At 41.7% G+C, this 15,321-nt stretch overlaps 1 protein-coding gene across 1 annotated transcript in view; it reads left to right on the plus strand.

Annotated features, from left to right (window-relative positions):
* Nucleotides 1–15,321, plus strand: part of PLA2R1 (phospholipase A2 receptor 1) — a 131,931-nt gene that overhangs the window by 16,829 nt on the left and 99,781 nt on the right. The window contains 2 exon segments of the mRNA XM_066279856.1: nucleotides 11,094–11,474; nucleotides 13,852–14,025. Of these exon segments, the coding sequence (XP_066135953.1) occupies nucleotides 11,094–11,474; nucleotides 13,852–14,025 (555 nt within the window).

The following is a 15,321-nucleotide window of genomic DNA, read 5'->3' on the forward strand; positions in this document are numbered from 1 at the left end:
GCTCAAATTGCTGGCAACTCCCCACTCTATTTCCACTCAGCACAGGGCTCTGGGTAAGGCTCAGTCAGTCAGAGCTGCTAGCATAATCAGGTGGGCTTTCCGCCCACTCAAAGACCACTGGCTCTGCCAGTCTGTCCGGTAACACAAGCGGGCGCCCACTTCCGGGGCGCTTGGAGGAAACTCTCACTCACTGTCTGCAACCAGGATATCCGGCCAGCAGTCTCACGCTCTGAGTGAAACCCCCAACCGCAGGGAAAAGTTGCAGCGTTGGAATTGAGTCTCGCTCCGTCCCCGTGTGCGGCTTTTGCAAGGCGCTGGGGCGGCCCGAGATTCCGCTTTGGCCCACACAAAGGCCCCTGACTCTGCCCCTCTGTGCGATAACACGGGCGCGCACTGCCGAGGCACTCAGAGGAATCGCTCACTCGTTATCTGCGCACGCACACCAGGATATGAGGCCGGCCGTGGTTCCCTCTGAGTGAAACAGCCTCCAGCACGGAAAATCTCCACCGTTGGGATTAGTTCTCACTCCCTCCCGTGCGTGGCTTTCCCAGGGCGCTGGGGCTGCCCAGAGACTCTGCCCTCAGCCCACAGAAAGGCCTCTGACCCTGCCTCTCCGTGGGGCAACACGGGCACCCACTTCCGCGGCTTAGGAAGAAATCTCTCTTCCACTAACTGCGCACCGACCAGGAGACCGGGTAAAATGGCCGCTCCGCTTGTCTTTCTTTGTTTGGGTTTGGCGCGAGTGTTAGCTTGTATTGCCCGGGTTGCCACAGGATCAGATTTTCCTCGGCTTGGATCTCTGAGCCACAGCCTGGTTCGGCCGTTTTTGCTGCGGGGGCCTGGATCTATTCACCCCCTTTGCCCGCCTCAGTTTCTATATTCACAGTTACCAGAGAAAGCCGCCCTGTTTAGGTTAGTGAGGAAGGCGGAGCATTTCTTACTCCCTATTTCCTTCGGGGTTTGGTTATATATTTAGCCAATTTTTCACTCAGTCATACCTTTGGGTGTATTGCGAAGAATCTGGAAGCTCCAAGTATAGGTTTTTCTGTTTCTGGTTGAAGATCTTGTTGAGTTTTGGGGGAGATTTATCGGTATCGCTTCCTACTCCGCCATTACTCTGACGTCATCTCACTCTGGTTTTCTTTTCAATTTTTATTTCCCACTTAAGTGAATGAATTGTTTTAAATGGGTATATTCCCAAAGCAGTTAAAATGACAGCTCCTGTAAACACTTTTGCCTTCAATGATGTCACATCTTTCCCAGTGTAGCTTTGTTGTTGGAGTTCTTCTCTGTGTTGTTTGTTTTGATGACCAAGTCTTTGAATCATACGTTCCCCTCAGGGCTTCAACATGTGGCATTTGTAAAAGAAGTGTAGCAGTGTTCTGTCTTACTGTGTCTTGCCGGAACTTGCTCTTTGTAACGAGGCTCCCTGGTGACTGAAATGGTACATTTTGAACAGTTTGGAAGATAGTAACATAGCTGCTGTCAGTAATGATTTTTACACCAGCAATGTCTATTAGATACTCCAGACTTAAAGACAAAATAATAGAGCAATAAACTACAAAAAGCTAAAAAGAAGAAATATGTTTTCCACTCAGCTTAAAAATTCATTGGTAAGATACAGCAAAGAACTTCTAAAGATATAGTATGATTTTCTGCAAGGGTCACTACTGCTAAATGACATGGACAGCGACAGAGGGACAGGGGAGGGAAGGAGACTGGCAGGGAGTGGCGAGGACAGTCTGAAAGGGTTCATCTACTCCACACAGGGGTTGGTAACAGGCAATTTGAATCCCCACAAAACCAGAACCTGGTGGAGCTGATTAAATTGGGTTTCATTTTTCCCTGCCTGTGAGCCTCATGGAACTTGAAGCGACAATTTGGGGAGATTAGAGAGAAAGGAGAAAAGAATACATAAAAAGATTTAGCAAGAGGGGTCCACCAGCCTGTGGAGGTGGTGATTATGCAGGTTGAGAAGCTGCAGGAGAATAAAGAAGGCTCTAAGTCAAGGACAATGCTAAGGCAGGGGAAGAGAAGGAAGTTCGGAGGCAGGACAAGGAGGTATTTTTAAATATACTGAACTTTTTAGTTGATTAATAATAGAAAGCAATTGATAGGAAGTCACAGGCTTTGTTAGGAGCTGTCAAATTGTTAAGAGACAAACCAAATCTCAGATGATTTGGGGCAAATGCAAATATTCATTAGAGAAGACCAGGAAAAGCAAGCATATTCTGACTTTGTTCTTTCAAGTACAATATACATACTGCAAGCATCACAAATTCCTTGCTTATTGGTTTGGAAAGTCACGTTAACAATCCAGATTTTCTGCATCATTCACCCATGAATGGGAATTGATTCGCCAATTACAAATCCCTTCCTGCTAACAGCATAATCTAAGGAACACAATCAGATCTGAACACAGCCATTGTTCACTGGAGGGCACAAACCCAAATTTGTGTAGCTGAAGAAGTACATATCAGGAGAAAAGCTGCTGCCTGACTAGGTGGTGGCACAGTGGAAAGGACATCAGCCTGGATCGCTGAGGACCAAAGTTCTAACCCCGAGGTCACTGATTTCAGTGCCGGCTCATCCAGCTTAAGTGTGTGGCATCGTAGACATGATCCTATGGTCACTGGCTCGAGCCCAAGGTCGCTGGCTTGAACCCAAGGTCTCTAGCTTGAGCAAGGGATCATAGGCTCAGCTGGAGTCCCCTGGATTGCTTTCTTATATGTGAAGGCACATATAAGAAAGCAATCAATGAACAACTAGTGACACAGCTACAAATTGATGCTTCTTATCTCTCTCTCTTCCTGCCTGTTCTTCTCTCTATCTCTTCTTTTCCTTCTCAAAAAGAAAAAAAAGAAAGAGAGAGAGAGAGAGAGAGAGAGATTGAGAGAAGCTGCTCACCTTTAGACTGGTTACAGATGGAACGCCTTCCATTCCAAAATTGAAATATTTGTCAGAACAGCAAAGAATGGGGCAGAGTTGAGGCATGAGACAAGGCAGGAAGGATATGAGCCCAGCACCAACTGTGTGAGTGGATGTAGTAGAAAAGCCTAAACCCAGGGCAATGGGGTAGGAGATTGCAATTGGATTTCAGTTGGTAAGCTGTGGCTTCTTAGCTTGTCTTAAACATTGCACTTGGCCCTGACCACTTGGTTCAGTGGGAGAACATTGGCCTAGTGTATGGATGTTCCAGGTTTGATTCCCAGTCAGGGCACACAGGAAACTGACCATATGCTTCCCTATCCCTCTCCTTCCCCCTTCTCTCTCTCTCTCTTTCTTCCTCTCCCACAGCCATGGCTCGATTGGTTTGAGTGCATTGGCCTCAGGTGCTGAGGATGGCACCAGGGACCCTCCACTTCAGGTGCTAAAAATAGCTTGGTTGCAAGCATGGCCACAAATGGGCAGAGCACTGGCCCAAGACAGGGGTTGCCAGGAGGATCTTGGTCAGGACGTATGTAAAAGTCTGTTTGTCTATCTCCCCTCCTCTCAATTGGAAAAGAAGAAAAAAACAAAAAGAAAGAAAACATTGCACTTGATGTGAACCATGCATTTGAATTTTTTTTTCCAGTTCTCTTAACATGGAGCAACACAGAGGCTGACTTCATGTGTGTATTGAATTAGGTGGCCACTGTTATGGTGTAATCTATCAAATACCAGAAAGTCCTTTGCTTGACTAAATTCACCATTAAAAAAAAAAAAAAAGTATTTCTTTAGGAATTATTTTGTTTGTTTCAAGTGGTTTTTTTGTTGTTAAATGTACAGAAACCTCACCTAGCTTAATACTTCAAACCATAGTTCATTTACTTAAAACTTTAAACTGTCAGCAGTTCTGAGAGAAGAGCAGTTTAAAGCAGAAGAGGACACCAAGAGGCAGATGGATGATCAGTAGGGATGCTGAAAGTGAGGTGGGAAGGCCTCAAGAGAAACCTCCCCCCTCCCCCTGTCCCTCAACAGTACTGTTTAAATAGATGGATCAAGCTGTAATAGTAGCCCTGGGCTTCAGACTACAACCTCACGGTATCCTAGGGGTAGGCAGACATCTTGCAACCAACTGAATACCTGAAGCCAGAAAGCAAGTCATTGCAATTTTTCCAGAATCCTCGCATTATGTTGATCACCAAATCCTATCATTTCTTCTCCCTTTGAATTCTCTCTCTAGTGGCTGGAGTCTAATCGTTCCCTCTCTTCCTATCTTATCACTGCCGGTTGAGTTGATACCTCCCAGCACCCTTGCTGGATCATAGCATTAGTCTCCAGACTGTTCTCCAGTTCCACTCATGGAGTGTCTCGTGTCACCTAAATGATAACTCTGAAGCAAGAACTTGTACATTTGCCTTTATGTCTATATTCTCAGCTCCAAAAACAATGTCAGGCACACAGTAGGTGCTCCGTAAATGTTTTTGTTGCCCGATTCACCACCCTGACTTGCCTTTTGTACCACAGCTTTAGTCATGCCTTGTTCCAAAAGTTCCCTTTCATCTGAACAGGAGTAACACACAAATTTGTTAAAAAAATTCAAGTTATTTGTGAAATTACCCCAAATCACCTCTTTGAAACTTCATATTCTGTGACTACCAAAGTCTTGAGTATAGCTAGGCTCCTGACATTTTATAGCTGACTATTTTTACCACCTCTGGGCTTTGGTGGCATTTATTTGGTCCAGGATGCCCCCTTACCTGACCCCTCACCTCTCCATACATAGACCTCTTTCACTCCCCGAACTCTCTCTCTAATGGGGTTAGGCATACATGTAGTCTGGTTCACCGTGTACTTCCATGTGTAACAAATATTAGGTCCCTAATAAACAATGTTTGTTGGGTGAAAATAGGTGTGTGTATGTGTATGTGTCTGTATGTGTGTGTGCATGAGAGAGAGAGAGAGAGAGAGGGACTGAGATTTCTTTGATCCTCTATGTCAAACTGACCCCTTCTACCCCTAGCTTCTACCTCATTGTGCTTATACTTGTTATGTCAAAATATATTTTGGCATTAAGTTATAGTTCTTTCTGTATATTTCATGAAATACTCCCAGGGAGAACATCAGTTCCTTGAAGGCAAACACTGTGACATGTGTACCCTTTTATCTGCAGGGTTCCTAACACATACCATATTAGGCACTCAATAAATGTTTGCTTGAAATTGCAAATCTCTTACTTTAAATTGCAATGACCTACAAAAACAGTTTATTGTCTTCTTTCTGGGTTATTAATGAATGTATGTAAATAAATCTAGATCTAGACGTGTATTCCTCACTGTGTATATATGGGTATAAAACTTCTGAAACAAAATGGATTTGGGTAAAGATAATGTAAAAGAATGATTCAATTAAATGAGCTTTACCATCTCATCTAGTTCTAAAGTTCTGCATTTATAGGTAAAGTTAGTCTTCCCTGTCATGTCCATATTCCTTCCAGCACTGTTCTTCTGTCTCTTCCCTAGAAAACAGTCAAGTATGTACATACACACACCCTCCACTCAGAACGGTCTGGTGACACTGAGGGGTCATGTCCATCTCTTACATGTCATCACTTGAAAACCCAGTCAAATGTCTTACATTTTGGTCTATTTTCTTTTCCCTTTTAAAATCACTTGTTTTTAAGGGTGTCTTTTAAGTGCAATTATAATGTGGGGTTTTTTTTTAGAAGATAGAATGCTCTTCTTTTCATTAACTAGGAGAATTCCCATGATTCTAAAACAAACAGATACAGCTTTTTGTTTGTTTGTTTTCATTTATTTTAAAAGGATTTGCCTAAGCTGTATTCTACCCACCTAGAATTATGTTTAGTAAAAAGAAGAGATTAGAATTTTTTGATGTTTTTTATTTTTATTTTTCAATTACAGTATACTTTCAATATTATTTTGTTTTGGTTTCAGGTATACAGTATAGTGGTTAGACAATCATACTAATAAATAGAGGTTTAAGGAACAGATATTATGGAAAATAATTTTTCTATCTCTAGCACTCTACATAGTGCCTAGCATACAGCCGACACTCAGTAAATGTTTATTGAATGAATGAAGTAATATTCTACATGCAGTCATGAAAGGAATACCCTAAACTTAAGTTTAATACTTGATCAAGGAAGCAGTCTCCTTCCATTTCTTAGAAAAGTATATTTTATCATGTGGGGCCAAAAGGTGAATCTAAAATTATCTTTTCCTAAAAAGATCTCAGAAGTAGAAAGCAGAACCACTGTCTTTCATAGATTTTTATTTAGAAAAAAAAAAAGATGAAATTTAGTTTATGAGTAACTTCTAATAAACCAATCCTTTTTCTCCCCCCTAAACTTATAATTATGAAGGGAAGTGTAATAACACTTTACTGCAGAGAGATTTAGTAATTCTGGCAGTACTTCATTAATCACTTAATCAGTGTTCAAGCAGAACTGATGTCCTTGACATGTAGAATCAATCTTGATTCCTCCCACATTTGATTTTCATCCTTTGTCAAATCTGGCAACAGACACGAAGGATGGTGGCTCATTTTCATATTATGTTTTACAGACAACCCATATATGCATATAGTAATAATCAGACTAGTGATACCTGTATTGGATATCGTCATAGTCCACTTGAAAACAATTGTTTTCAGTGAATTTATGGGGATTAATGCTGCTAGGACCAGACTTGATCGTAGTTTAATGGGAAACTGGGCTTGGGTCATTCTTTAGCTTAGCATGACATAATATTCTTTTGGAGATGACAGGTTTATTGATATTAGTAAGTCAGAGCTACTTGTTTTGATACATTCTGAAGATCTTTCTAAAACTACATTCTTTTTTTTTTTTTTTTTTTGTACTTTTCTGAAGCTGGAACTGGGAAGAGACAGTCCGACGGACTCTCGCATGCGCCCGACCGGGATCCACCCAGCACGTCCACCAGGGGCGATGCTCTGCCCACCAGGGGCGATGCTCTGCCCACCAGGGGGCGATGCTCTGCCCCTGCGGGGCGTCGCTCTGCCGTGACCAGAGCCACTCTAGCGCCTGGGGCAGAGGCCAAGGAGCCATCCCCAGCGCCCGGGCCATCTTTGCTCCAATGGAGCCTTGGCTGCGGGAGGGGAAGAAAGAGACAGAGAGGAAGGAGAGGGGGAGGGGTGGAGAAGCAAATGGGCGCTTCTCCTATGTGCCCTGGCCGGGAATCGAACCTGGGTCCCCTGCACGCCAGGCCGACGCTCTACCGCTGAGCCAACCGGCCAGGGCTAAAACTACATTCTAAAGGCAGCTGGGCATGGAAAGGTAATAGCAGCCTCAAACTGAGCAACATGTGATGAAATTTGTCTAATATCTTCTGCTTTGGGAAAGTATTTTTATAATCACTGCAGTGACTATAGAAGTTCAGATTCTACTATCCTTTTCTCTTACCACTTCATAATCTGGATGTTTAAAAACATGATTCACCTCAAATTTTAGTGATATTTAGTGTCCATGTCCACTTACAGACCACACCCATCCGTACACTGCTATTGATATTGTGTATTTCTCTTTTCTTACAAAAGAGCTGCAATACAGACTTCACAAACAGTGTGAAAGCTGAACAGACAATGACTCTTAATTCATTGTTGCACATATATTTAAACAAACAAGACAAAATTTTTGTTATCTGGTTGTTTGGAGAGTATTGTTTTCTCCATGAAAGGTGATATTATGGTATTTGAGGATTGTTTAAAACTAATAAGTCTGCACCCACTATATGCTGCAGAAGCTAACCTAAAAATGAGTTTTCGTTCTGATGACGAAAGAAGAGACGTCTTTGGAGGATGCTCAGATTAGCATTCTATGGGTGTTCAACGGAGTCTATATCTGGACCTACAGACCAGGAAACAGGAAGCCAGAGAGATAATAATAACAATAACGACATTTATTGTCCTCGCATTTCCTGAGGTCTTCCCACACCAAGGTAGTCTGTGCTGTACTGTGCATGGATTATTTAATGGGATACTTTTTCTTTTAAATTAAAATTTTGGGGATGACATTGGTTAATGAAAGTATATAGGTTTCAAGTGAACAACTCTGTGGTGCATCGTCTGTATACTGCATGTGTGCCCACCAATTAGAGTAAATTATCTTCCATCACCATATAGTTGACCCCATTTATCCAACTACTCTTCACCCCTTTTACTCTTGTAACCACCATCCTGTTGTCTCTGTGAGTTTTTGTTTGTTTACTTGTTGCTTTCAATTTTATATGCCACATAAAAGTGAAATCATATGGTTCTTAACTTTTTCTGTCTGACTTATTTCATGTAGCATGATATTCTCAAGATTCATCCATGTTGTCATGTATACAATATTTTACCTTTTCTTATGGCTGAGCAGTATTACATTATATATATATATACCACATCTTCTTTCTCCAATCATCTATCAAGGGACAGCTTGGTTGTTTCCATGTCTTTGCTTCAGTAAATAATGCTACAGTGAACATAGGGGTGCCATTGTCTTTGCAAATAAGTGGTTTCAATTTTGGGGGATAGATGCCTGGAAGAGGGGTTGCTGGATCATATGCTAACTATATTCTTAGTTTTTTGAGGAATCTCCATACTGTTTCCCACAGTGGCTGCACCAGTCTGCATTGCCACCAGCAGTGCAGGAGGGTTCCCTTTTCTCCACATTCTCGCCAGCACTTATTCTGTGTTGTTTTGTTGATGAGTGCCATTCTGACTGGTGTGAGGTGATATCTGTATGAGCTCTGTATATATTCTGTATATTGACCCCTTATCAAAGCTCTTGTTCGCAAATATCTTTTCCTATTAAGTTGGTTGCTTTTTTTATTTGGTTGTTGGTTTCTTTTGCTGTGCAGAAGCTTTTCAACTTGATATAGTGCCATTCATTTATTTTTTGCTCTTACTTCCCTTGCCTTTGGGGTCAAATTCATAAAATATTTTCTAAGACCAAGGCCCATCGTTTAGTATCTACGTTTTCTTCTATGTAATTTATTGTTTCAGGTTTTCTATTTAGGTCTTTGATCCATTTTGAGTTAATTTTTTATATATGGGGACAAAGAGTAGCCTCTGTTTAGTCTTTGCATATAGCTTTTAAAAGGAATACTCTTAACATCCCTATGACCAGTATCCATATCTATTTTCAGTTTACAGAGAAAAGGCGAGGCTCACAGAGATCAAGAAATTTGACCAAAGTTACAAGACTAGTCTGTGGTGAGTCTGCCAGAGCCCAGAGTTCTTCTCCACTAGTGCGGTGGTGCAGCCACCTGTCTTAGGTATATAAGCTGAAGCTCAGAGGGCTGAAGTCCAGTCAGTACACTGCAGAGCTGAGTATATTTGATCATATATATTCAATAAAAGCTAAACTATAGAATAATTATGGTAAAATAATTATTCTTTAGTAAAAAATTAATGGAACTCTGGGCTAGCTAGAAAGTAATTAGTAGATTACAACAGAAATTAAGGTGAACATTCTATCCAAGCATGAAAAAATGAAAAAGAGAGTTGCAGAGAAGGTTAATTATCAGAATCCATATCGGAGTGGAGAGAGGTAGTTTTGATCTTGAATGACTATTACTAATAACCATATAGACATGGGCTTCATTAGGAAAACAAATTTCCTGATCTAAATGAAATCTCCCTAAAGCCATTCATTCTCTCTGCCCCGCTAAACAACATACTCCCTTCTTTTTGGCTCTTTTCTGGTGATCAAAGAAATTTTCTGACAACTAATTCACCTCCTCAAATATATGTTTATAAGTAAGGTTATCAATTATTAAATGAAGTATAGCTTTCATTTATACTTTGACAAAATTTTTTAATGTGTTAAGTGATTTTAGTTATTGTAAATCAGCTTCTCTCATCTTCAGTAACTTTGAAAAAAAAGACAAAATAACTTTTGCCAACAAAAGCAGTATTCCCGTGCATCCATGTGTGAGGAGGCTTGTTCTGCACTGATCAAGTCTCTAGAAGGCTTCCGCCTGTTCCTGCTATCCCCCTGCTACGACACAACTGGCCCTAAACTGCGCCTACTTTAAGGGAACCTGATAATATCCCTTCAGATTACTGGGCTGAGTAACTTAGGCAACCAGCACCTAAGCAGCAGCTGCCAGCAAGATCAATCAGTGTGCTCAGGACAGTCCATGCTTAGACTAAAAGCATTAGATATAATTTCTACCTTTGGAAAGACAAGTTTATCATTGTTGGATAATAGGTCTTCCAGGCCAGTGACTTGAGGTGGAACCAAGCAGCAGGCAGGTAACTAATGTATTTCCTGGGTGAGCCCCGCAAGATTGTCCACAGGAAACTCACCCAAATCCCTCTTCCGCTGCAAGAGTTGGAAGCTCAAGGCTATGACTCAAAGTCTTTACTTTCTCCACATCTTCACATGGCCAGTGCGCCTTTGCTGCCATCATGGTGCTCTCGTGGATCTAGATGTGGGGCCTCAGCTGGTGTCCTGGGCATCTATCTGCTCCTGTAGGCCCCACCCAACAAGGCTGCTCCTGCAAAGGGGCTTTTCCCATATCAGAGGTCCCTGATTTTCTACTCTTGATGGATCTAGCACAGAAAGCAAATAGGGAGAAACTTTATTTCCTCACCAGCATGGCATCTTGTATCGAGACACAAAGAAACACTACATGTCTATCCTTTGGGTTTTCTACAGGAATTTAATAGTAGAAATTCTTCTTTTAGTGGCTCTTGATTTAACTGCCATGCATTTTCCTAACATTCAGGCACTTTTCTGGAGAAAATCAAAGTGTCACCACACCTCTGGGCACCCAACGTCCTCCCCTCCAGCCCTGAGTGCTCCTCCCAATGCTCGTTCTCTATCCAGTTATGGAAAGCTCTTTCTCTACCAGGAACATCACTAGTGGATTGACAGGTAGCCTTCGTTACTGTAGGGCCACGGAGCTCTCAGATCAGAGCTCTCCCATTAGCTCTAATGGACCCTGTTATGCTTTGCAAGAAACTCCTCTGTTTTGAGCAGATAAACCTTTCTGGCGGACCCCACCCATGAACTCCAGATCTGTTCAAAATGGCTGCCAATGGTGACATTTCCCAACATATACATGCACACTGGAATCCTTATGACACTAGGTAATCATACCTTAAAGGCTCATATCATATCTTCTATTTTGCTGTTTCAGGTAAAGGAATATTCATTATCCAAAGTGAGAACCTCAAGAAATGTATTCAAGCAGGCAAGTCTGTACTGACCCTGGAGAACTGCAAAGCACCAAACAAGTATATGATGTGGAAATGGGTTTCAAACCACCACCTCTTCAACCTAGGGGCCAGCGGCTGCCTGGGCCTGAATGTGTCTGCCCCAGAGCAGCCACTAAGCATTCACGAGTGTGATTCCACTCACGTGTCTCTGAGGTGGCACTGTAGCAGGAAGGTGCTCACCGGCCCACTCCAATACACGGTGCAGGTGAAGCACAACACACTGGTGGCCTCCCGGAGATATGTTCACAAGTGGATTTCCTACATGTTAGATGGTGGAAGCATTTGTGAATATCTGCACAAAGGTAAAAAGAAAATTTAACCCGAAGTGCTCATGAAATGATAAATTTAGAAAGTTTGTAAAATATATGAAAGAGGTCCATGGCACCCAGACCCTCAGGGGACTTCTGCTAAATACATTTTAGTTTTTCACTCACTTTACTGTAAAAAGATGACGAAAGTGCTGGAATGAACTTGCTCAATTCTCCTCAAGAAGCAGAGTTCTCAGAAGGTAAAGGTATTGGAGCAAAAAACACGTCACTTTGGGAATCAGTGGAGAAAGGAGAAAGCACAGGAGGACAAGAGGGAAAGAGGAAGTGAAGGTGGAAGGCAAAGACCTTTGAAGCTAAGGCTTGGCAGGATGAATGTAAGACCCCTGCCACCATGTCTCTATGCAGACCCTCAGGCTCCAGGTGGTGTGTCCCCAGAGCGCCTCCCTGTCTCCCGGGCCTTCCTGGCGCCCGTGTGGTGGCCACGTTACAAGGCGCTTTACAGCAGACTGTTGTCGGGAGTTATTTGGTGTATGCCAGGGAATGGAAAAGCGTGGGTTTCTTTTTTAGGGGGAAGGGGGGTAGGGTACTTTCACTTTTCACAGTTCTGTACTATTTGGGATTGTTAAAAAGAAAAAAAAACATTAAAATAAAGTGGCATAGTTAAAGTCCGACACCCCACACCTGTTTCCCAGGTTTTGTTTAGTAGTGCTTTTCACTTGTTCATCATCAATCACACATTTATTGAGCACTGACCATTTCTCAGGCACAAGGCCAGGCATTCGCTTTACAAAGGCCAACAAGACAGATGTGGTCCCTGCCTTCATGGTGCTCAGTCAAATTATGCCTTAATAAGAGCCTATCTTCCTAAGAACTCTGTACCAGTCCTAGGAAGTAGAGCAAGGAATTTCTAAGCTCCAAGGCAGAACTTCTTCCGGTACCTACAAGAAATAAGTAAAGACATGAGGCTAAAATCACAAGCTATTTTCAGGACTCATTACAATGAAGCAGGTGCTACAAACCACCACTTCAAATGATTTACTATTCTGAAGAATATGAGATTTTAATTTATATTGACATTTTAGTTATACACGTACACTCACAATGCATGCAGACGAGTGAGTAGAAGGCAGGGACTTACACAGGAGGATGTGTCTTCAAATGCCAGTACTTCCTAAAGAGCCTTCACCTCTAGGGCTGGTGATGCTGGGTGAGTTCTGTCCAGCCCCTGCCAATTGTGGGAAAGGGCTGGGAATCTGTACAACCATACCTTTCGCTCCAGGACCTATTGACTTGAGGGTGGCCCTGATCCTCCTCCCCCAGAAAGCCCCGGTTGAGTCATGAAAAGTTGTATCCTGATAAGGCCAAGGGTAATGGGTTACTGAGGAAGCAGCCAGCAGGCCACTTGGCACTGTCATGTTTGTCGATGACCTCCCAGCTAGCTGTCCCACTTTGCCCTGTCCCTGCGTGGGTTCTCTTTGCCACACTGCACCCCAGTGAGTCTTTAAAAACAGAAATCTGATTATATGACTTTCCCATTCAAAACCCACTAATGACTTCCCACCACGCTGAGAATAAAGGCAGAGTGGGCTCATGCGAGCTGATGCTCTGCACTTCCCTGACTCCGCCTCCCTTCGCCCCTGCGTGCTCTTCTGTATACACACTTCTTGTCACAAGGTCTTCAAATCCGCTGTTCCTTTTGCCAGACACTTTTCCAAACACTGGCACCCTTGCTTCACCCAGTTCTTAATAAGAGAGGCCTTCATTAACCACCCAATTCAAAACAGTGCCCTCAACCCTTTACACACACACACACACACACACACACACACACAATCATTCTGTCTTTCTACCCTATTTCTTTTTTCATCATGGAACTTATCACTACCAGAAGGTATATGTTTCCTTGTGTATTTGTTTTCTTTTTATCTTTCTCCACTAGAACAGAAGATCCTTACAAAAGGGGACCTTTGCAAGTTTGTTCACTACTATCTATATCCCCAGTACTGAACATATTAAGTGCTCAATAAATATTTGTTGGATGAATAAATTAATAAAGGCCTATAAAGCTCAGATGCTGATCACTGATATAGGTGATATTTTAAAGTGAGATCTCCGTTAAATTTTCTTTCTCATCCTTTCACAGATGTGTATGCTACCGTAGTGGTGCACCATAGGGAATAAACAAGGACACAAATACATAAACACTCATTTGTGAGGACATCCTTAAAACTCAGCACTCAACTTTGTACTTGTACATTCTCTAGACAGTAAGGTCCTGAGGGTCCTCTGTGGTTTAGCAAGAGCTTTGCCTGTTGTGGGTTTACAGTCATTGAAAAAATGCATTCATTGTATGACAATTTCCAAAGATCAAGCATAATACTTATTTGACTTTGTCTTTTTCTTCTCCTAGCTTTGTATACACTCAAAGGGAATGCCCATGGGACACCATGCATGTTTCCCTTCCAGTATAACAACCAGTGGCATTATGAATGTACCCAGGAAGGGCGAGAAGACAACTTACTGTGGTGTGCCACGACAAGCCGATATGAAAGAGATGAGAAGTGGGGATTTTGCCCAGATCCCAGTAAGAATGAAATCTTCTCTTCCCTCTCTGTCATGAATGAATTAAGGATGATTGGAAAGTTATCTGTATCTAAAGAAAAGCGCTGGCACTGATATATTGAATTCTGAATAAGCACTCTGATTCCATTTATCCGGATTTGATTTTGTGTTTGTCTTTGCCTTGAAAGGACAGTTCTGATGCATATTCTTTTTCTTCCTTCCATTCAAAAGATGTTAATTAGTCATTCTTCCTTAAGCTTAATGTATAAAGATGTGCTTTAACAGGAACCAAATTATAATACTCTGTGATTTCATTAATCCCAGCTTCTGGCAAAATAGTTAAGAAGAAATCTAAATACATATAAAGTTCCGTTAACCTTTCAATCCACTTTCTCTTATGAGTTGCCTTAATTTCTCCAAGTCCAGACTGGGACTCATGCCATTATCAAGTCCAGGCACCCGCTGGCCCCCGATGACCTTCCTAAAATGGCAGTTGACCCCTTATTTCTCAAGAGTGAGTTCTTATCTTGATTCCCTTTTCTTATTACTAGATTTGTAAGTATAACCTTAAAGTCTTTTCCTCTTCTTCATTTGACTTTTGAGGTCCAGTGACAGCTGCAATATACTAACATTTTTTTCATTAGTACTTTACTTATATCTAACATTTACAAATGTTCTTAAAGATTAGGAAATATTTATATATACCTTCTATTTTTTATATTCAGTTTCCTTCAGCTTGGTTCCTATAAATCAGAAAGTGCAGCTTTTACAAACTCCTCAGCCGCTATGCTTACCTCCTCTCCACATATATAATAAAATGTAACAAATTTGAAACAAAAGGAAATTGAAGAGATTAACTCCAAAGAATCTGATTGATAAATTACTTGTAGGATTATTTTCTAATCTAAGAGCCATTATTGCTTAGTGAATAAGAAAGAATATAGGCTTTGAAATCAGACAGACCAGTATTGGAGTTTTTTCTCCCAGTGATGAGATCCTGCTGTAAAATGAAAATAATAACAGTATTACTAGGGTTACTGAGAAGAATCAATTAGATGATGTATCTAAGCCACTTATCATAGTAGCTGGCCCATGATAAGTAAGCACTTATCAGGAATAGTCATTATCATCATCATCACCATCATCATCATCATTGCCATCAAACCTAACTTATTTTTTCAGCATGTGCTTCTGTATTAATGACCCACCCTCTTTATAGTCTGTCAGTAGCACTAAGCTAGGTAAGCATAGTGCTGGATACCAAGAGTGTTAGGACTTAAGACTCTCCCTTTAAAAAAATTGGCATCTAGATAGAATA

This window comes from Saccopteryx bilineata, chromosome 5 (genome assembly GCF_036850765.1).
Source record: "Saccopteryx bilineata isolate mSacBil1 chromosome 5, mSacBil1_pri_phased_curated, whole genome shotgun sequence".
In the NCBI taxonomy this organism is placed as follows: domain Eukaryota; kingdom Metazoa; phylum Chordata; class Mammalia; order Chiroptera; family Emballonuridae; genus Saccopteryx; species Saccopteryx bilineata.